Genomic DNA, 24,771 nt, shown 5'->3' with positions numbered 1-24,771 from the left:
AAATGCCTTTGTTTGAGTTGATGTGTGAGAGCTTGCATTGTCATGATGAAGAATGATTCGCCTGTTCTTCTGCTTTTTTCGAATTTCTCCGATGACTTCTAGCAAACAAATGGTCGTGTACCATTCAGAATTGACCGTCCTGCGTTGCTCTAACGCCACTGTTGCCACATGACCGTTAATGCCGAAGAAACAGGCAATCATTTGTTTCGATGTGCTTCTTCCTCGAACAACTTTTGTTGGTTTTGTCTCGTCTTGGAAGACCCATACAGTTGATTGCTGTTTTGTTTCCGGCTCATATGCATAGAGCCATGATTCGTCACCTGTGTAGATGTTATACACAGCCTTTGATGTACCTTGAACGTATTTTTCCAACATTTCCTTGCACCAATCGACACGAGCCTTTTTTTGAGCGTTTGTCAGATTATGCGGGATCCAACGCGAGCAAATTTTTTTTACGCTCAAATGTTCATGCAATATTTTATTGATGCTAGTCATACTAATGTCCAAAGACGCCTCTATCTCATGGTATGTCACATGACGATCTTGCTTTATCAGTTCACGCACAGCATCGATCTTTTTTGGCACAACAACGGATTTTGGACGGCCTGCACGGGATTCGTCCTGGATCGAACATCGACCACGATTAAATTCGTTATACCAATTTTTTACAGTGCTGTAGGATGGCGCTTTATCGCTGAATAAAGAATTAAGTTCATCGAAGCACTCTTGTCTTGACAATCCACGTCGAAAGTTATGAAAAATAATGGCACGAAAATGTTTACGATTCAATTCCATTTTTTGAAAGAGAAGAACTTTTCAATTTACTGTCAACAACACAAATGAAGCTATAATGGTAAATCGTCTGCTGAATTTATGTTTAAAAATATCAAACTTTCGACTAAAATCGTCTGCGGTCGCCTAGCAACACTTACTGTTGCCAAGGCCAGAAATATAAATAGCAACCCTCGTATTAACTATTTATGACAGTCTGAAAAATAACTATTAGAAATCATTTGTGTTTCTTCAACCAATTAGTTTCTACTCCTTTAACCAATTTTTTTTTCAATAATTCCTAAAATGCCTCGACATGACCTTTAACTTGAATTCATATTCTTTATACAAGACCCAAGTCTTATCTCTCAAAACAATATAAGTGAAAAATTAGTACATTGTAATAAGGGAAATTGTCCTTAAAGGAAAAGCAAAATCTGATAATGAGGCAGATGAAAGCTAGGTTTCTGCTCCGCTAAAAACTTTTGAAACTTTTTTTTTTTGTTTCTACTCCTTTAAAAATATTTTAGTAATCTTAACAGCGCATATATCCGAAACTCTTACTTAAAGAGCAAGAATATTTTAAGGAAATATTTTCGCTTGCTTTAAATATGCCAGAGTTGCGTGTAAAACATAAAAGGATCCTAAAATTTGAGGTTTTATTGTATATTCCAAACATTATACAGTTGCTGAACAAAAGTAGCGTCAACAAAATAATTCAGAAACATTTTTCTCTTTTCTTAGACTCAACGTGTCAAACAGTTGATAAATGGGATGATATCAAAAAGGACTTGAAATTCAAAGCGAGGCTCCTAGAACGAAAAAGAAAATTTCGATAAAGATTGAGTGCCTAATCTGACGCACATTTTTCCTGATGTGTTTGTATGGCATCTTTACTTTGCTAGTTGCGATAGACAATCAATAAATAGATATCCACGTATCTATCTAGTCACGAAGAAATTTATGAATGATAAAATTATGGAACAAAAATTATGCTATTAGTTTTAATGTAACTTGCAAAAATTATGGAAAGCAAGGTACACATATTTGAATAACATCAGTTTTAAAATATCCATGTAAATAAGAAAGCAGTTTTTTTTTTCTAAAAAAGACAAAGTTGGACAAAACCAGATAGGGGATAACCCAGTACTTTTGACTAAGTTGTTTCAACCGTTTTATTTTATTTTATGACCAGTTGTTGGGCAACCGACCCAATTTTGATATTACCGCTATCAGTGTTCAACTCCGTAGCCTTGTAATTTTGAGCCCGATCCAGAAGACAAAGGAACTCGTGGATCAAGTGTTGGAAGAAATTTGCCTTCGTGGATGGAACTTTTTGATGGAACTAACCCCGCATTTGCGTTGCATTGAAAGAAAACCACGAAAATCTCAAACGGTTAGCCTGATCTTATGGGGATTCTAACTCATGATCCGTCTATCACTGAGGATATACGTCAGCACTGTGGTCGGGGCGAGTCGGGTGCGGAATTCAAATCAACCAGCCATTGCTGGGATACAAACTCGGTTCATCTCATTAGGAGGCGAGTGTTCTATCTTCTAAGCAATCCCAGCTTAGATCAAGCATCAGGACAAACTGGCATTGGTGGAGGAAGTTTTGATGGAGTAAACCCGCATTTGCGTTACATGAAAAGGAAAACCTACCTCGGTTAGCCAGAAGGCACGGAAATTTGAACCCATGAGCTGATGATATTTTACGTGAGCACTGTGGTGGGTGTGAGCCGGTATCAAAACCAGCTATCACTGGGATTTGTACCTTCATTGGGAGGCAAGCGCTATATCTCCTGATCCACTGCAGCTCTATCTCTCACACAAACTACATGAAATTAGTTTTAAACTATCGCTATATTACTTAGCGATGAATGAAATGCTAAAAAGGTTATTTGTTTGAAAATGCAGTGGAGAGAAAACTTTTTGTTTTTGAGGAAATCAATTTGATTCTGCAGGCTGTAAAAATACCAAAAACGGTGGCAACTTTTTTGCACCTACGTGGTGTAGTGAAACACCACAGAAAACTCTTGGTTTTTGGTGATTCACTATACCAAGAACCATGGTTTCTGGTATAGTCAAACACCAAAAATGTTCTTATACACTACTAAGTGTATAGTAGCTCCACTATTTTGGTATTCCGTAAAACTAACATTTATAATAACAACAAGAACTAATACACATGCCAGATAGTAGTTATTTTTAAGATACAATTTAAAGCAAAAACAGTTTGTTTAGGAAACATACACACACTAATTCTTAAAATATAATTCGTTTGTAAATCAAGCATACGCGTATCACAGAGAGAATATTAAAATGAATCCAAATTAGGCTTATCAGAGTAAATGGTGATAAATATTATAAAACTATATATTACAATTGGTTGATATTTAAAAATTAAAATATAATTTGCTTTATTACACAACTATACACAACGGAAAACATGCTTACATTTTGTAATGGGGAACATTTATTTAGGTAGATGTATAGCACTGGCAAAATAACAACAAATTTACTCTATTCCGTGTTCGATTGTAAACAATTTACTGATAATATCTAAAACACGCCACAATTGGCGTATTTGAATTAACTATATAACTTATTTGAATTAGCTAGATAGTTTTGGATTAATTACATAACTTAATTGAATTAACTATATAGTTTTGGATTAACTATATAGTTTTGGATTAACTATATAGTTTTGGATTAACCATATAGTTTTTAGATTAACTATATAGTTTTGGATTAACTATATAATACAGTTTACAAATGTTTTGAATGCCTGTGATCTTGGGGTCAGCATCTATCTATATTGGTGTTAAGATTTAACTACACCTGTTGAAGTATACATAAACGCTAGATGTGGTGTTAACTTAAATCAAATTTTTTTCTTCACACATTATTTTAGGGTATTTAATCAACCAGAATTTTATCGCACCATTTAGGCTCACCTAATGAAGCCACTTGTTCCTTGCAGCTGGGTACATATTACAGCCGATAATGCTAATCTGGTCATGACCAACAGATAAGGCCGATAAGGCCATGACCAACAGAAGAGGGGTTCCAGTCCCAGCGGTCATTCTGGACTATTAGAATACGATGCTCTCATTCACGTACAAATGGCAGCACCATAAAGCTGACTAACACAAAAAAGTCTAATATTACTCCTTTCTTATGTTGGGGAAAACAACCAGATAAACTAATTGAACCGCATTTCAAGGTTCATTTGATAAAACGCTACTCAACCACTATCTAACTTCAATGCCCATTATCTAGCAATAAGCCTAGCTCCAATGTCCAGTTAAATTTACTTATTACGGTTTTGAAACCAATCTAGTTCTACATGGTTAAAATTAGAAAGAAAATTCTAACAGTGAACTATTGATTGTTCGGTAAAATCTTCTTTTTTCTAACTTGAATAATCATTTGGATTCAACTATGTATAATATACTTTTTTTTAATTTAAAGAAGACTTTTACAAAAATTGAAAGTTAGTTTTATCATGCTTAGAACATGAGAATATAGAGTTGCCGAAAACTTCAACATTAGGAGAAAACAAACTTAAGGAATAAATTTTAAGTGAAGCGTGATTTTAAGCCTGTTTAAGTAGTGGAAAAAAGTTTATAGCGATTAAAGAAAATTAATGAAGTTTTCGATTTCCCCAAACTGCCTTTTTTACGATAATTACATCATATAACACGTTCAAATCTCAATACCTGTCAAGAACGGGTAGCCTTATCTACTTCGACAATAACTTCAACGATATTTTAACTTTAAGCACTGAATATTGATGTTGTTATCGCCAAGGAATCGAAACAAAAAGTCTTAGGGCAAACTTTTGCTTGTCAACAAGATTAAATTATAGTTTAAACACTCATTAAAACTAATCTTTAGTGAAAAAGATCAAAATAAAAAATAAAAAAAACCTTTAGATATAAAAATGTTATTATGAGTATCCCAAATCGGTATTTTTATTTTCGTATTTTTCTCAAATGGCATAATGAGAACATGGTATTTGATAAATATATATAATTTTGTATTTTTCTCAAATCCATGCATATTAAAAAAAAATTTATTCCTTAAAATATTTTTCTTCAATATACCTTATAAATATACAACTGAAATTTAGATTCAATAAACACCTGAAATTTAAGTATTCCGTCTTAAAACTGTAATAATATTTGAATCTAAAATGCTTATGCAGTAATTTTAACAGAAACTTCAACAGTATTTAAAAAACAACGTGCATTAGTTACATGCATTTTTAATAATGTCATTTAAACACTTACGTCAAAATTTATGGAAATGCATTCGTCAAATTGACAAAAGATTTTATCATGAAAAAATCTTTATCTGATACCGGCAATCATGACAAAAATTTTATACTGTACTATAGTTTTAAAAGAAGACTTATGAGCATAACTCAGAACATCGGAAAAACGATTAAGGTTGAATGTCAGTGATAAATGAACACAACATTCAAATTAAATTTTTACTTCATAAGAAAGAACCAAATACATGCGCCTCTATTCAACTCTTCAGTTCAGTTAAAAACCGGTAAAATAATTGTTAATTTTTTTTTAACTTATAAGTTGAAAAAGAACCATTAAACTCAACAATTTTTAAAAATAGGAAAAGAAACTAATTTCAACAATAATTTTATATGTGTATATTTTTTATATAGTCTACACTCAAAAGTGAATTTATTAAATCTGTAGTAAATGTTAACAAAAAGTCGAATTCGTACACTTTATTTAAACTTGTTTTAAAAGTTTTTTTTTTCTATGTTGTAATTTCAGTCTCATTGTGAAAGAATTCTAAGTTAAATTATAGAAGTTTATAGGAGTGTTAATATTTGAAGAATATCCAAACAAGAAGTAAATTTATTTTTTTAAAAAAAAGCTTTTAATTAAAAACTTAGAATTTTTTATTGACTGACTAAGTATACGTTATGATAATGTATGGAATAGCATATCAATTAAATGGCCTTCGCAGTTTTGTTGAAGCATGTATTAATCTTTTTGCTGAAAATGTTTGTGGACATTTGGCTTAAATATGAATGAATTCTGCTGATACAGTGCTCAATTTCCTCTCTAAAGGTATGGAGGTTTATAGGCATATTGGAATCACTAAAAAAAGAACTACATTTTTTTTTATTTCATGATCTTGGCGAATAATATCGATCCTAAAAACAGGAAATTACATTCATGAGAGTGGCTTAACATGTATCGCTCCAGTTTTAATAACCCTGAACTACCAGCTGTCTTTTTAATTTTTTTTGCAAAAATGCTTCAAAATTCAAAACTTGCGTGAATTTTGGAAACTCTTTATTTAAAATACTTCAGTTTCAATTTCGTTTGCACGTATATATTTTCATACTAAAATTACGGTAAAATAACCAACATCTGTAACCGTAAAGTTAACGGTAAAGAAAATTTTTACCTTTATGGTTTTTAACTTATTTACCGCTAGTAGGGACCAGGAATTCAAAAGTATACAATTTTTTAACCATTTTCAACTAGCATGTTCTTAAAACCGTAAAAATGAAGTTTAATTGGACATCAGAGCTAGGTTTTCCGTTAGGTAATGGGCATTTGAGTTAGGTTCTGGTAGAGTTGTGTTTTATCGAATGAACCATGGAATGTGATTTAAATAGTTTATCTTGTTGTTTCACCTACCGCAAGAAATAGGAAATATTAGAATTTTTTGTATTAAGCAGCTTTATAGTGTTCCCTTCTATATCGTATGAGAGTATTGCATTCTAATAGTCCAGGGTCAAAATTTGGGGACTGCAGGTCTTTGGAAACTCTTTGTGAGCTGAAGGGAAAGGAGGAAATATTGTGATGCCAATGCTAGGACTCGAACCCCTGTTTTCCAGGTCATGAAAATGACAGATTAGCCCCCTTCTCTATAATTTGTATCCAGCTACAAGAAACTAAATGACTTCATTAGGTGGGCCGGTTGGTGCAATAAAATTATTATTGTTTAACAGTATTAGATGAATGCGGTTAATTAACGGTTTTTCTCATAATTAACAGTTTGAATACGATCTTATTTATGGTAATTTGACTGTTTTGTTTCAATATGGTAAAATAACAATTTAATAAATTATTATTTAACCATTTTTTCCGTAAAAATGCTAACAATGTAAACATTTTAAATTCAGTTGTATTCATTTCTATTAAAACATTTTCAATTTAAGTGGTTATATTTATATGCTTTATATTACTTAAAGGATATAAAATTAATAAGTTATCATTGCATTATTAAGCGCTAGATATAAATTGATATACTTATTCTTAAGCATATTTCTTTTTTCTTAATTTAGGGCCCGTTTTCGTAATCATCGCACAATCTTTAATTCTCCTCATCCCAGACTTATGCATATTAAGCTGGGTAAGAAGAAAGGACGGCGAAGAGCTAGTCATACCAGCCTAGAAGTCCCAGGATCTAGACAACTAAGTATCTGTTCCCAACTCTCACCTCTGCAGTCCCGTAGAGGTAAGGATTGTTAACCATAAAAACTGCAATTTATGTTATATCTTCTTATTTTTCGTAAATAAGTTGCTTCATCCTCTAAATAAATTTCTCAAATGAAGGACAAAATAGTGTTAAACCACACTTGAGGGACGTTTTTACTTCAAACTGTTTCTTAGTACTTTTTAAGGATAAATACTTTAGAAAATTTCACAACATCCACTAGATTGCAGCACAACACACAAAAGTATCTTATTGCTGGTGTTTTTCAACAAAAACGCTTTTCCTGAACACTTTGAAAAATGCGGCAAAGAAGTCAACAAAAAAGTTACATAAAATATTGTTCATGAAATAAATTTCATATTATAACAATATATGATTGCTTCGTTTAAATATAATCAGATATATTGGTTTAATTTCAAGCAATAAATATATTATATATATATATATATATAAATTACAATACTTTAGAAGAAGTTGAAGGAGCTGGCTTAACACCAGTATATTTAATGAAAAGCTTAGACGAATGATTCGTGCAACATAAATTAAGAAATTTGATTTATCCTTGGAAAATGCTGTTATGTGTTAAGCATCTGAATTCTACTCAGTAATATCTTAAAATAGATTATTGCTTACACAGGTCTGAATAAATGTTGAAATTGAACAATTTGAATTATCAGTTAAAACTTAGCTTTGAAAAATAGGTAAAATGTTTTTATCAAATTGAACATACAACAACATTAAACTACCACATGTCACAAAAATGGATTAGATATAGTTGTTTGCTTTTAAAATAATCTTAAAGTATTTTAGGAGAGCTCTTATGAATTTATAAATGCATGTATGCATACAGTGGCGCTCACGTACTTAAAGACCGTGTTTTCAAAATAAATGCGTCATTATATTGGATCATTATATTATGTTTCGATCAAGATATCTATAATGACGAATTCTACCTTAGTTGAACTTCAATCCTCAAATAATGCATTCGTGTTCACAAGTGTTTCATAAAAGTTTATTTAAAAAATATATTTTGTTAAGTTTCTTATACTTAAGGACAGTTTGTCTAATCATGAGTTATTGAATGATTACAATCAATTTATAGATCAATGTAAGTGTAATTTACTACATTATCTTTGTTTGAAACTTTAAAACATTATATTAATATTTTTTAAAAATTTTTTAGTGCAAAATTCAACATTATTATGAGTAAAGGTAAAAATGTTAGCAATGAACAGAGATGTCGAATAGATATTCTGAAAAAAGAAGGTTTAAGCATTAGAGAAATTGGTAGGCGGTTAAAATTATCAAAAACAGCAGTTTTCCAAGCATTGAAATCTATTCTAGTGACCAAAAGTATTGAAAAAGCATCCCAAAAACCACGTCCTCGCAAAACTACCGAGCGAGAAGATCGAATTATTCATCGAATTTCTGAGGCTGATCGTCAAAAAACCGCCCCGGACATCAGAAAAGAATTCGCTGAATTAACAGGCAAGCACGTAAGCAATAATACCATCAAACGGCGTTTAAATCAGTTTCGGCTTATGGGTCGCGTATGTAGGAAAAAACCGTTGATGTCAAAGAAGAATATAGCAACTCGATTAGCTTTTGCAAAAAGACACCGAAACTGGACATCGGCTGACTGGAATCGAGTTATATTTACAGACGAATCGAAGTTCAAAAGAATAGGCTCAGATGGCAAAAGTTATGTGAGGCGTCGAGTCGGTGAAGAACTTAATATACGGTGTACAGAATCAATTGCAAAAGGTGGATTGGCTCGGTGATGGTGTGGGGTGCCATGACACGTTCAGGATGTGGTCCAATTCACAAAATCGAAGACATCATGGATCAGCATGTGTATGTGGACACTATCAAGACTGTTTTTCTGCCTTATTACAGGAAATTTCGCTCAAGAAAACCAATCATGCAAGCCGATAATGATCCAAAGCACACGAGCAAAACTGCGAAAGCCTTCTTGTCAAGCAAGAAAATTGAGGTTTTGCAGTGGCCTTCCCAATCACCAGATCTCAACCCCTATCAAGATGCTGTGGATAGATGTGGATAAATATGTGAAACAGCATAAACCAAAAAATTTAGGTGATTTATGGAAATGTGTCCAAGAAGGCTAGGCAGCTATACCTCCTGAGCGATGCTAAAGATTAGTAGATTCGATTCCTCGTAGATGTGAAGCAGTAATTGCCCCAAAAGGCTTACCGACTAAATACTACCTCCAAATCTTTATTTTTTGTTACATTTTTTACATTGTTATTAATTTTATTAACGATTAAGAAATATTTATTTTGTTGTCCTTAAGTATGCGGAATGCATATTTTTTCTAAAATGTTATATAATTTAAGTATAACAGTTAGATAAATGATTTTCATTGTGAAAATATATTAAAAATAAGTTATTTGTTCCAATACATAATTATCAATTCAATAAACTTATGCGTGAACATTAAGTTTTGGATTTTACTTTTCATAAACACATGTCCTTAAATACGTGAGCGCCACTGTATATATATATATATATATATATATATATATATATATATATATATATATATATATATATATATATATATATATATATATATATATATAGCAGAGTTCCCGTTGTTGGTAAAAAGATGATCCTCATAAAACACGATTTAGAAATATATATATTGTAACTTATTTATTCAGAAAACTGAAAAGATGAGTAGAGGTCTTTGAAGAAAAGAATTTTTATGAGGAAGTTCATTTCACGTATCTCTTTTATGAGACAACCAAAAAGGCTACCAAATTATTTTCTATGAAAAATCGATATTTTCAGCACCTTCTTTTTACTGCCATTTCTTAGTCCTTTCTCTTGAATTCTGATAAAAAAGATGTCGCGTGATTAAACAGAAGATGAGAGCCAGTGAAACTGCAAGATCGTAATTGTAGTTGTATTATGTGCAGTAGCTTTATTATCTTTATTAAATTATCTAAGACATAAAGCGAAAAACAGAGAGAAATTTTATTTGCTTCATTTGTGATTACAAAGTTGAAATATGGTGATGTTCTTGAAGACATGGTCAATTTTTTATAGAGAAACACTGTGCATAGCTCTTTTATTGTAACATAGGATTAAAGTTCAAAGGTAACGTTTCCATTCAATTTTCTAAATAATTACTGAATTCCAGGGTTTTTTTTATTATAAACTATTTGATGATAAAGCGATAGGATAATCGAAGACTGATTTCAGAACTATTTTTCGAGTTTGAATTTGATTTTTTTTTTTATTTAACTTTTTAGCTCAGACATTTTAGAGTTAACAAAATGGTCGAGTTAACAAAATTAAAACACAGGCTACAATTGTATAAACAAAGATTTTTTCATATTTGTCATATCTTTTAGTCATATTTATTGACCAAATATGTAACTTTTTTGCGTAATAAGCGGTTACATTCGAATTCTTGACCTCCAAAATATAGGGATTGCTGAAATCTGAAAAATATGGTTCCAATAGTTTGGCCAGAGGAGTAGTCCAAAGTTTGGACCCCTTAATGTTAATTTTACTTTCTGCGTATTTCACCGTATCTCGAGAACAAGCGAACTGAAGCGAATTTTGCACACAATTATAAAATTTGAGTTTATCTAAAGATAATTATATTAAAAAAATAACTTTTAGTAGATATTTATTATTTTTTACTTAATAATAGTCGAAAAAGTTTTGAATTAAGAGGCATAAATTATATTACATCCTTTTTACGAATGCAATTTTAAATGGCAAAATACGAAATATGTGCAAAATCAGGCGAATAGTTTCTGAAAAATCGAATTTTGAATAAGTCGTATTTTTAAAATATAATTCCTCAGTAACTCTTCGATGGATCTTGCTCAAACTTTGTATTTTGCCACGTATTTGGACTTTGTTATTCTATATAATGATGCAAAAAGTTAAATACCTTACAAATCAAATTTTTTTCGACTATTATAAAATAAAATAATAAAAAATAGTAAAGTATAAAATAGTAGCAGTAAATTCTCGAGATACAGTGAAATACGTAAAAAGTAAAATTAACATTAAGGGGTCCAAACTTTAGACCGCTCTCCTGACCAAACTATTGGGACCATATTTCCCAAATTGTGGTTACTCCCTAAATTTTTGGGGGGTCAGAAATCCGAATTCGTCTGGGAAAAAGTACGTTTATTCTGAGAAAGTACGTTTTTGTGTCTGATTTCGTAACTTAAAATGTCGTCTATACTATTAATTATATTTGAGATCATCCCCTCGAACCATTAAGATTGAGTCCTAGAACGTGAAGCAGTGGCGTAGCGAGGGGTGGGCAAGGGGGGGCATCATGCCCCGGGCGCTACTCACAAAGGGGCGCCAAATGGTCCGTAAAACAAAAAATTGCTGGATAATTTTTTTTTATTATAATTGATTTCTGGAAAATATATTTTAAATTAGTGCCAGTGTAATATAATAAATGTTAATTCATAAATATTACTCATAATATTTAATTCATATTAAATTCATATTCATATTAAATATATTTCAATATTTAATTCACGTCCTTGTCATCGCGCTCTGCTTAGAATAAAAATGAAATGTTATTAAATGTTGTATATAAGTTTAATGTCAGCATAAATTATATTGTATTTTTCACTATGTTATTACATTTCAAGTTCAAGGCATTCTTGGTAAGTAATAAATCAAATAAGATTACTTACTACATCTATTCGACGATTCTATTATTAAGTGAATAGAGTATGAAAAAATTTGTTAACAGGAAAATTTGTTGTTCTCATATTTGTCACCACAAATGAATTCATTCATCTTCTGGTGTCCCGCAGTGGACTGATCGTTAAGACACGGTTCCCAGCAGATCACCGAAGTCAAGCATCACTGACTGCGGTCAGTGTGCGGGTGGGTGACCCACTTGGATCAGTCTGCGCAGGGACCGAGGGTGTGCGGTATTGGTCCTCGTTAAACTGTGCTACCGTAAAGTGCTTGACTTCGCGTGCAGGTCGTTGGGCTACCGAAGATAGGGTGCCATCCCCTCCGCAGAGGATCAAAATTGTGATGGCATGTCTTCGGATCATCCTCAGGGATGTTTTCCAGACCGTCGCCAATAGCCCATTGTGCAGCTCTAGTGCGACGTAAATGAACTACAACAATAAAATCATCTTCTGGCATCTACAGTTCGAAATCAACTAATAAACGATATCAAAAGAAATAAATATTATGAACTTTTGTTTGATTCAACTCCTGATATCGAGAACAAATGTCCCAAGTCGCTAGGTATGTAGATGCTGATTTTATCAATAAAAAAGTTTCCATCAAAGAATCTTTTTTGAGTTTTATTGAAATACGTGCTAAAGATGCAGCCTCGATCGAAAATACAATTTTAGAGAAATTAAATTACGATGAAATTTCATTAAAAAACTGCAGATCGCAGTTTTGCGATAATGCTGCCGTGATGGCAGGTCACACATCTGAAACGCGATGGAGTGCCAGAATAGAAGCGGTTATCGTTATCATCTATGGGCTATAGAATATAAAAGAACTAATAGAAAAATTAGCAGAGCACACTACCACTACAAGTGACAACAGAAGTGAACAGTTATAACTTTAGTTCATTTCTGGTACGAAATCTTAAGAAGGATTGATCGTGTACAGCTCAGATTACAAGATCCTAGAATGAATTTTAGAGAAGTGTCCCATGATCTTGAATCATTAGCGACTGAACTAGCCGAAATTTGAGACGAGCTCTGTAAAGTGGCAATAGAAAAAGCAGAGTCTCTTTGTGAAAAATGGGATATGGATACAACAATACGTGCCTGGAGAATCGGCTATGGTGGTCATTCAGCAGAAAGTGAAATTTCCCCGCGTTATGGAAAGCACTTTTGATTGTCTCCAACAAGAAATGTGTAAACGATTAAGTGACTTTAATTTAAAATTTGGATTTCTACTAGACGTTGAAAATTTATGAAGCAATGATAATGTTAATAACGACATTGAAAAAAAATTGTAAAAATCCGGGTGAATTTTGTAATACAGATTTCAATGTAATAGAACTTTTTATCAAAGTATATGACAGCAAAATGTTACTCCGCAGTAGAAAAGAAATTAAACCTAAAACTCCATTAGAATTTCTTACTTTTATATCAATATTTTTTAATCTCGAATGGAGAAGATGTTTTTTCCAAATCTGAGAGCGGCATTTCAAATACTCTTGACTATCTCAGTATCAATTGCTAGCTGCGAACGTTCATTCAGCAAATTAAAATTAATTTTGACAGATCGCCTAAGTGACATAGCATTTTTAAGTGTGGAAAGAGAAAAGTTTTAAATGATCAATTTTGATGATATTATTGATACATTTGCTTCACCAAAAACACGGAAAATTTAGACATAGTAATTAGTTTTATTAATGTATTATAATCATTGATATATGTATCTCCTTAGAGATAATAAATATTTACTTTTTTATTGTTTTAAAACTGCGTGTTTTTAAAATATTTCTTTATAAATATGTAAAATAAATAATAGGTATCTTTTGAACTAATTCTAGATGATCATATACATTTCAAAATCTAGTCTTGTTCTCTCAACTACATTTTTTGTCTCAAATTTAAAGCCTAGCTTGAGTCTATGACTTTATTTATTTTACTTTGTTTATTTATTTATTTGCGAGTATATTTTACATATAATGCTCGTATTATATGGTTTTCGAATGGGGGGGGCGCTAAAAGGGTATTGTGCCCCGGGCGCGAGTTTAGCTCGCTACGCCACTGACGTGAAGATCCGATCATTAGATCAATGTTCAAGTTTTCAGGGTGATCCGTTTTTTATTTTGCGTATTGTACAACAATGTCAATTTTGTCCTTCAAAAACTCCACGAAAAGCACAAAACAGTTGTCTTGTAGTGGATCTCATTCCACTGTGGTATCCTTGGAAATGAGATCGCAGATAAGTTAGCTAGAAAAAGTCCAACCAGTCTCTTCGGGGGAAGTTTGTCATGAATCTGTTGCTTCGAAGATCAATTTGGCCTTAAAGATATGCAAGTATTCAAGATAAAGGAAGAAAAAAACAACAGAAAAGCTCTAATGTAATCCTTCCTCATTAATCTGCCGGACTATCCCAGATATCGAGCAGTCACTGCTTTTCAAATGATGACCAAACATAATTGCCTCTATGCTCACCTTTATCGACTTAAGATCGTGAATAATCTGTATGCTTATCTCGGGTGTGCTGCAGCGACTTGGTCCTCTGACCACCTGAGGAAAAGAACTATTTATTCTCATTATTAAGAGGCTAAAGAACTTTTATCTAGTTTAGCCCTTAACTCATTTCCCTTTGATTTTTGTTTCTGCTTGTACTTAACTTGGTTATATTTCATTTATTTGTACTTTGAAGCAAAAAATATACATAAGAGGATAAGGCTACCTTCGATAGGCATAATTTAAACAGATTCCTTGGGGCTTGGTGTGGTCCCTGTGTATAAAGGGAAAAGCAATATTTAGAGGCACAGCAGCAAAAGTTTTTGAAACTAGTTTTCACGTTTCTCTCCATCCAGCCACTACTGGGGTTGTGGAGGATATGCTGAGTGTTCTCTTTTCATTTATTGTAGGTTTGTTCTGCATTTTTGCATTATTTATAAACAGTACACTATTAATTAAGATATTTCTTTGAGAATACATTTATATCATCCATGTAATTTAAATCTGCTAACATATTTTGAGATAGAAAAAAATAATAAAATGGCAGTTGACGGGAGTCAGCGTACATAACCATTCGTGTAGAGTTGTCCAACAACCGAGTCACAAGTGATGCATCTCCTGACTGTCACTTTGTTTCTTGCGCGCTTGCACTGGATCGTTGTACGTATGATGCTCTGTTACGTCTGAGCATGTTGCTTGCCCTATAAGTTGTTTTTGTGGTATGGCATAATGCACCGAGCTGTTCCCGTTACGTAGTATTCGAAATGCCAGACTACGCAAAGTTATACTTCAACTTCGCAGTGATGAATAATGAAACAAAAAAAAACATGCGTACAATTGCGGCATAATATACATAAAATTAAGAGTTTATAGACTTTTTATTATACAAACCCAGGCCCCACCTGCAAAATATTTTAAACCAAGGGATCCTTAGAATCTCCTCCCCTCTTAAAGTGGAAGAAGGAAAAATACTTCTAGGTGAAATGATATTTCAATGAATTTCAATAGACTTATAGATGTATTATCAATGATTATGACTCTTGTGCAGCTAAAAGCTGTTTTAAAGTTGAAAACAGTTTCTAAGCTGTTTTCATCTAAAACTTTAGAAATGTGTTTCGTAAATTGCTGCAACATCCCGAAATAATGAAAGAAGTTGAACAAAAATCAACTGATTTTTGCTGATTTTAAGTTGGTTATGTAATAAAAAGTAGTTACTTAAATGCTAATATCTCATAACACTCATAACAAATGCATGCATTTCAATATTTTTTGCTGTCCTGAGAGATCATTGGTTTTATTGTCTACATTTTTTTTTACAAAAATTTGTCTTCAAGTATCAGTTCTTAAAAGTTGAAATGCACCTCTCAGTGGAAAATTTATGACAAACATTTTTGTTTTAAAATATTGATTGAATATAAACAAAACACGTTCAGAATTTGCTTGGGTTACACAAGTTTAAATGATGTTTTAAACTGCTTCGACAGTCAAAGATTAAGAAAAATAAATATATTTCTGGAAACAACAAAATAGCTTCCTGTTACATACTTTGCTGATAATAATTAAATTAAGGTTAAAAAAAACTAATTTTTTACAATAAATTCTAAAATAAACTAGGTCGATTAAAAAGTAAGAACTTTAAAATTAAATATAAAATATTTAGCTCATTAAAGAATATTTCAAATATTGAAAATCAATTTACGAAACGAAATTAATAACACTTTGTTAACATTTCCAAAAATTTGTGGACATTTCATTGTTTCAAGGGGCCTTCCCAGTCCGGCTTTGTGTATAGCTTACATATTTTCCATTGCGAAGATCCATGGTTGAATACTGACTACGGTTGGTTTATAAATTGCATATTGCCCGAGACTTGAACCAAACACAAAACCTCCCTGGCGGTAGACAGCTATTTTCTTGGTAAAGACATATTTTTCTTACATCGTATGACGATTTGAAGTGTTATATTTTTCGCTATTTTACGCTTTATACCAGCATTATACCTTTAGAATCGAAAACAATGTTTAATACTCTCTATTAAAAATACATTGAAAAATCTGGAGTGTACTCAATAAAGCACATAACTACTTAATATTACTATATTAGTATAAAATAAACAATGAATAATGGCTTTTCCTTGAAAAAAATTCCATTTTTCTTCAGCTTTCATATTTCGGGTTTACTGATTTCGAATAATCCAATCCCTAGTTACAACAACAGCAGTAGAGTCATGTTCTGTAATTACTTCTAAGGACCATGGAATTATAATAAAATCTATTCGTAAGTAATTTTATTGAACAAAAACAAAATTATGAAAGCAATTATATATTTGCCAAAAAATAATAAATCAAAATTTCAGGGGTTCATTCAAGTTCAGGGAATGAAAATTAGTAGTAAAAGCGATTCATACATCAAATTACATGTACAAAATACTACAAAATAATGTAAGCAGTTCTTCTGTAAGAAACCATATACGCGTTTGAATACTGCTGTTTGATATGTTACTACTGTTGTGAGTTATGTTATATACTGTGTAAGGTTATGTTGAATCAGTTAATATAGTAAGATCTTCTGCGCTGAAAAAGCACATTTAATTTGAACATTTTTCTACAGTAAACAAATCCTCTAACTAGCCATTGTACAAAAACAATGCATTTTGGAAAAAAGTAAATTGAAATATAAGCAACGAAACATTAGAGAAATTTTTGGAATGAAAATTTACTTAAAGTTTTATTTAAAATCACAGTTACTAATTATTATAATTAATAATTTTATCATATGCTGACTCATTTAAAATATTACATCAACTACAACACAAAACAAAATCAATAATAAAAACAATAATATTGGACAAATATAATCTAGTTCACTTTTTTAATATTTATAATATCTATTGTTTAGGCGAGTTTGATTACAGGATGTTAGAACAGCACATTCATTTAAGTTTAGAGCGTTTCCTTAGCTAATCAGCAAAATCAGATTCGAAAAAAATAATACTTTTTTATTTACAAAACAATTTAAGAGGAGAAATTGTAGTAGGAGCAAATACATCTCAAAACGTTCAGAAAAAATAGAAGAAGATAAAAGAAATCAATCATGCAACTAATAGAATCCCAAAGTTAAGCTGTAAAATTTCTTTGAATTATAAGTTAGACAAAAAAAAATTTTTTTTGATCTATATTATCACCCACATACATTTATCTATTTATTTCCATTGCTTTAAATTCTTTTAAATTACCAAAATAAAGTATCGTGCATGTAATATGTGTTTCAGGAAGTCAAGCCACAAGCCCTGAGTTAAGCCAAAAGAACCGTAAAACCAATGGTGAAAAAAAAGATTCTCTTGCTCACAAGACTCACAAAACGGTAACTCAATTTATAAGTAATATTGCATATATATATACGAATCTGCAAATAAGAAATAGGGATTCATGTTTAAGATTTCAAAGTTGCTATCAGGGAATTGGGGTGAAGGATCGAGTTAGGTATCATTGGATAGCATTTTAAGAGGTAGACATAGGTAAGGCATTCTCTAAAGCAGGGAAAGAGGTTTACCCGGTTCCACAAGCTCTGCTTTGTGTATGTTTGAGAAAAGAAATACAACTTCACACGTTTCAGAACCGGTTATTATTTATATTCAGAGCAAAAAAAAGAGGATTTCATTAGGACGCTTTGCGCATTATGATCGTTTAATAGTTAACTTAGCTTCTTCACAAAATAAAAATTTGTGCATTAGTTATCCATTAGCAATCAGTATGAAGTTTAAATAAACACTCACTTTATGAAAAAAAATCATTGATACATTTTTTTCCTTGTTTTTCTGTTATTTTCTAGCAGCAAAATTTCGAATTCGTCGTCAAAACAGTAATTGAATTGAATGCGGTATTTAGTTGCACGAAGACCAAAAACACATCATCTGTAATGATGGCGAAACGTGTGTTGGGAATGTTACATTGCTCGTCGGAAGGGATGTCTAATAACCAAAGTGTCGTATGATCGGGTTTCGGATAATCAAGGATCTGTGGTATTACTTTTTGTATGAAGTACTAAATCGTGTTCATATTACAGATATATTTTTACAAAATTAAATGAAATTAATTTAATGTAAGCTTGCAGAGTAAGAAGAATTACATGAGCAGAGGACAACCAGCATTCGTTGGTAGATAACAATGTAAATAAAATACATCTATGGAGTAAAACAACTATTTTTTAAAGATTATTATTGTTTATGTGAAATACTGAAACTCGTCAAATATTTTTATATTTTTAAGAACTATTATGCTAATTGTTAAAGAATAGAATAAGTATCTAAACCTATTTATATCTGCAGGATTTGTCTGAGAAAGGTATCATTAGAGCTGGATCAGACGCCCCAGCAAATGGACCTGGTTCACCAACTGTTATTGTTGCTAACAGCAAGAATGCCAATAAACCCAATAACTCCAATTCCTCTGCTAGAGTTTGAATGAAATATTCTTATCTATTTTGGTTCACGTAATATTCACCTTAATTGTTTCATCTAACCAAAGAAAAAAGTGTAGACACTATGACTTGCTTACTCTGAGGCTGGATAGAAATGGACCGCCGAGGTTTGTCAATCAAACAAAGGCTCTTTTTTCTATCTCTTCAGTTCAGCCAAAAGTGTATATGTTATATTTTATCATTTACCCCTTTATGAGCAAGGAACAAATTTCAGTAGAATTATTTAGCAGCGTTTTTTTGAAGCAAATTTCTTAGAGCAAAATAGTTCAGTAAAGACTGATATATCACTGTTAATATAATATTATAGAAGATATTTGCCTATCTATATAATTCAATATTGACATTCATATAATTTAACTATTTGATTATAATTCCTTGAAAATTTTATTTTAAGTTAAAAGCAATTTCATATTATGTAATGTTATTTATTTAAACTCTATGACAAAGGAAAACCAAACTTGCCCTTGATGCGTGCGTATTATTCTTGCATGCAAGTCCAAAAAATAAGACCGTCAAGAGTAAAGATTTGATGGTAGTTAGATCAGATACCTTATTCGATGTTACCTTCTATTTTTGGAGCTTTACTATTCACTAAAATGAAATTTTTATTACAAACTTTATTAAAAACAAATTACTATCTCTTAAACCGCATCATGCTGAAAACCGGCTCTGAATTTTCGTGTTAAACGTCCGCATTTTTTAAAGTTGCAGTTCATTGAAACTCAGTATGTCTCAATTTTGTGACAAAAGAAACACGACCTTGTTTCCAGTCCTTATACACGTGAGCCCAAAGAGAAAAAGCTTCAGCCGTCGTGTCTGTTCGCAGCACATGCCATGCTTTTCATATCACTGGGACCATTGTTATCTTAGATTCAATCTTAAACGAAAAAAGTTTCATTCGAAATATTTTAGATTTGTCAATTACTATTAAAATAACACAGTGTAACAACAATTAAACCCTGTTAAAATACATATTTAATAACCAATTGGTCAACTAATGAAACAAATATAAACAACTTATGTAGGTTGCATGACAAGAAAAAATTTCTGAAACAGTAGTTATATTCCTTTTTTTAACTAAAAAAAAAAAAAGTTTTTTTTATACGAATGTTGTGTTTTCTCATTGAGCACATCACTTTAACTTAGGCTTGTTAAACTCATCCAGCGTTAATAAAACTATTGACATTTCACATTTCTTTTAAAATTAAGCAGAAAAGGACATTAATAAATGTCACAAAGAGCGCTGAAAAAATACGATATTATAAATGCATAAATCAAACTAATGAATTAAGGCAGCTTAGTCGCTATCTTCCTGTTTACATACTACTACAAAATATGTGAATATTCAAACTTCGATATTTTCACGGACAATTTGAAAAACCGTTTATCATCCGCTATTTTCATATTCTCGTGACACGGAATAACAATTATTCACCTTTATAGTGTTACCATTTGTTTATATAAACTGTCACATAATTGCTGTCAAAATTATTACTATGGATTCCTGTTCCAAGGAAAAAATTTAAAGACTAAACTGTATAAAGGTGCCATTTCTTGAAAATTGAATAAATATCTTTTAAGCACTTTAGTGATTCTAGAATGCCTTATAGCTTAATTCAATATCAGTACATACGTTTTGATGGTGCATAATGCCTTGAACTTTTAAATATTGAGTATTGTAAGTAGAATTGTTAGCTAGATTTATTACTTTTTCTAGCAGAGGAGGCACATAACAATTTTGTTTTATTTTCTTAAAGCAGTGTTTAGATCAAAATGTAACTGAGTCACAGAGTGGATAGCTCCAATTCTGTAACACAATTTTGAAACAAATATTTTCTCCTTACAAATATATACATATATGTCTTTAACTCAATAGATCAATAAAAAGGTTGAGAGCACTTGAGATAAAAAAATTCACAGTCTTGTTGTTGAAAGAAGGATTTGTAAAAAAAATTGTACCCATTGTAGAGAAGTTCTTTCATGATCATTAGCTATCGGATGTGCTGATAACTACGAGTGCTTGAACCAGGAAAAGAGGGAGGTGGATGACAAATAAGATCATGTAAAATGTTTGTTAAACCATATCAAAATACTATGGAAGATAACAATATTTTTCTAGTCAAAATAAACAAATGATTAGTATTATATCAGTAGTTTGATTATTATTAATTTGTCATACATATTTAATGATATATTTAAATAAGTACATTCAGTAATAAAAAGTTTTATTCGATAGTTTCCAATTCAAACATTCAGTTTTGATGTACTTCAAATAAACAGGTGAAAACCATATTTAAACATAGAACATACATTTATTTTGCTAGCAAACTTAATAAAAACTGAATAAACAATTTAATTTTATCCATATTTCAATGTCATTTGGTTAAATTTATTTTTAATTTTAATAGAAATATAAAATTGATGCTAGGGGCTTAATAAAAATTGAGTAAGTGCTAGAACTTGGTGTTATAAATATTTTTGTAGTCTTAATAGTCATTATTAAAATCATACTTGTTTTGATAATAAATATAAAGATTTACGTAATATTATATTTTTCATGATTTTCTCTGGCCTTAAATCTTATGGTGCAAAGGAAGGTTTGTTTCTTCCAAGAGGAATAATAAAATATTCACTACCCACGCATCTTTCATAAATAATTGTTTTCTCTACTTGCAACAAATGTAATTTAAGTGTTGACATACATAAATATAATTAGTTAATTTCAATTTCCTGTTTATTTTTTAAACCTAATATTGAGCTATTTTCAAATCTTCAGACTGTATTATGAATAATGTAAGCCAGCATGATTTTAAATATTGAAAGAATGAATACTTGAATTAATCCAAAAATGTTAACATGTAGTAATGATAAAAAGCATTTTGCTGATTGAGCAATAAAATGATTCCTATAATGCTCACAAAAACCTAAAAACTGATGGCAAATTAAAAAATAATAATTTGGTCTCAAATAAAATTCTAATGCATATGATGGTAATATTTTTGATTAGACATTTCCTTTTTTTTTTTTTTCTTAATTCAAATTAAATTTTTAAATCCTTCTTAATGTCTGATATCTCAGGAAACACAAGTAAAATATGTATAATTGCTAGAAAATTTTCTGTACATAATGGCTTAGGGCTTTTTAACATTTGAAAAAATAAAAATAATTGACAAAGCATTATAGGGATCATTATTGATTTTGAAACAAAACACCAAGCACAAGGTGTTACATATTAAGCGATTGTCATTCTATAAACAGGGAAACTAACTGAACTACACATAGAAATAAAGAGAGGGGACTTTAAGTCCCCGCTTTAAAACATTTTTATAATACTTTGCTATGCTGTTGTTGCTTATTTCTTCCAGTCAAAATTGTATGAATAAAAGTTTCAGTAGTTTTCATTTCAGTCATATGTGAAAACTATTATATTATAGCTTTTATATCATTTTCTCAGTCTATTCGAAATTTAAGACCGTAAATTTTGAAACAGAGTGAATTTATCCATCTGACTGTATTACTGAATTTATAAGAAGTTTTAATGGATATCCTTAAAATCTTACAATGATAACTGAATATACAAAAGGGCATATTACAACTATAATGTAATGAAAAATTACATGTATTATAAAATATTCCAAAATTTGGTTCACAAGCTTCACGGTGCTCATGGAAATTTAAACAAAAACAAAAGAGCTGAATGAGTGAGCCTTTATTGATCACTTCTTTATATCTCTGATATGAATTTGAACCATGAGATTGGATTCATTAAAGATTAATGTTTATTAGATTCATTAAAGACTAATGTTTATTAGATTCATTAAAGACTAATGTTTATTATTATCAAATTTTTTGCAATTAAAATATAAAACATACCAAGGATAACTTGAAAAGTTTAGAAAGTAAATTCTGTCTGTAATAACTGACATACACAGGCCTATACTGTTTGGGTGCACTGTTCTCAGATGTTCAAAAATTGTCTTCACTATGTAAAAAACAATAGCTTTGAAAAAATGTATTTTATTATTTCTGAACTTGTAACATTAATGCTTCAATATTTTTATAGCATATTTAAACATTAAAACAATATTTTTATTCTAAAAAAAGCAAATTCACGTTTCAAACATTAAAAGCAAATAAGAACAGGTTCAAAACTCTTTACTATAGTAAAGAGTACTTACTATAGTCTTATAGCCCTGGCAAATTTAATTTACCTTTTTTTAGTAATTGGAAGTGATATGTAAACTATATTGAATAAAAGTTCAAAATGAATGAGTTGTAAAAAATTGCATGTTTAGCAGTAAGATTTTGATTAACTTAAATTGATATCATAGAAATTTGAATTAATGTATTAAATAGTGAAATATAGTACTTTATTTTAATCAATTTTTCTTATAATTTTGTTACACTTCTTGCCCTTCCTAAGCAAAGTAACACTAGCTAAGACAAGGAATTTGCATGAAAATATTGTTCTGCATGCAACCAAACACGTCAACAGATGTGAATTTATGAATACAATGTCAAAAATGCAGATTACAAATAGAGAGACCAGTTTACAGGATAAAAATCGCTTAATAACTAATAAAATAATTTAAAAGAACTTTCACTGTGTTTGTAAGCTGTAAATATATTTTGAATTAAATTATAAAAATATATTTAGGAAAGTTTCAGTACAAATATTTCCTACATTTTAAGTTATCTATCAATAGATAAAAATGTGTTTAAAAAACAAAAATGTGGTACAAAACGATGAGAAAAATAGAGCCTTTATTAAATATGAAATAATTGGTTCAAAACAATATATTTGATTTAGTATTATGAGTAATCTTATTATGAGTAATCTTATTTTTAAACTCTATAACCATAACATTTTGTAAATGGTTATAGAGATAAAAAATAAGACCACTTAAATCCTACTTTTTTGATTTTGAATAAATAAATAAAACTTATTAGAAAAATAATATGAAACACCCTATGTACTGAAATATATTTCCAAATATTTCCTGTTTTTTTTCACTATTGATCATTTTAAACTAATTTTTAATTTCAAGTTTTAAAATCTATAATATTTACATGCTTTAATAACTTTTTTTTTCAAAAAGCATCAAAGATTTCATTTTTGAATGAAAAAAAAATTTTCATCATGTACAGACTTGTAACAGTACAAATTAGGGGGAAATATGCCTTTCTCGAGCTTAAAAATAAGTAAATTTTAAGAATTTTTGTGAGAAAAATAATATATTGTTAGCTTTAAGAAAAAGTGTTAGTATTTGAAAACCTTTAAAAAGATGTTATGTTGAAAACAAATTTAAAGGCAATGTATCATAGCACTGAAAAATATAACCCGACTCAGGTATTGCGAATATCTCCTCCTGGAGTTGTACAAAAAGAAAAATGTTAAATGCTTCAAGATATGATGTTATCTAGTTTTCGAATTCATTTTAAAAGTACAAAAAGAAAGAGAAACAAAACTGATCATTATTTGAGATTATAATCATTACTTGTAACTTGTCAAAATTTGAAAAACAAATAAAAAGGAATTGCATTATTTAAGGCTAAGATTTTTGAACCAAGAAGAATGTGTTTTCAAATTTAGAAACGTTTTTAAACACATGTAAGTATATTTTTTGTACTTATATTTGAAGTACTTTAAACTTCTCAACTCTATTATACATCATGTATCTTTGGTGTTATAATTTCAAAATAAACATTAAATAAATAATAACAAGTGAATCCTCGAGAAAGGTATATATCCCTTTGAACAAGATGCTTATGCTATTTTATTTGCTATTATATTTTCCTTATATTATGGAATGTGTAAGGAAAAAATGAAAATTGATGGCTAAGA

At 30.4% G+C, this 24,771-nt stretch overlaps 1 protein-coding gene across 1 annotated transcript in view; it reads left to right on the top strand.

Moving 5' to 3' along the window:
• The window catches only part of LOC107443692 (uncharacterized), a 121,563-nt gene extending 100,492 nt beyond the window's left edge, over positions 1 to 21,071 (top strand). Inside the window, exons 4-6 of the mRNA XM_016057639.4 lie at positions 7,106 to 7,278; positions 17,719 to 17,810; positions 18,775 to 21,071. Of these exons, the coding sequence (XP_015913125.1) occupies positions 7,106 to 7,278; positions 17,719 to 17,810; positions 18,775 to 18,909 (400 nt within the window). The 3' untranslated portion in view covers positions 18,910 to 21,071. The remainder of the gene's footprint in view (positions 1 to 7,105; positions 7,279 to 17,718; positions 17,811 to 18,774) is intronic.
• Positions 21,072 to 24,771: the final 3,700 nt, after the last annotated feature.

The sequence above is a fragment of the Parasteatoda tepidariorum genome, chromosome 11 (assembly GCF_982258835.1).
Source record: "Parasteatoda tepidariorum strain Cologne lab strain chromosome 11, Ptep-v5.0, whole genome shotgun sequence".
NCBI lineage: Eukaryota > Metazoa > Arthropoda > Arachnida > Araneae > Theridiidae > Parasteatoda > Parasteatoda tepidariorum.
Note: the sequence above shows the minus strand (reverse complement) of the source record. Positions and strands in the feature narration are given on the sequence as shown.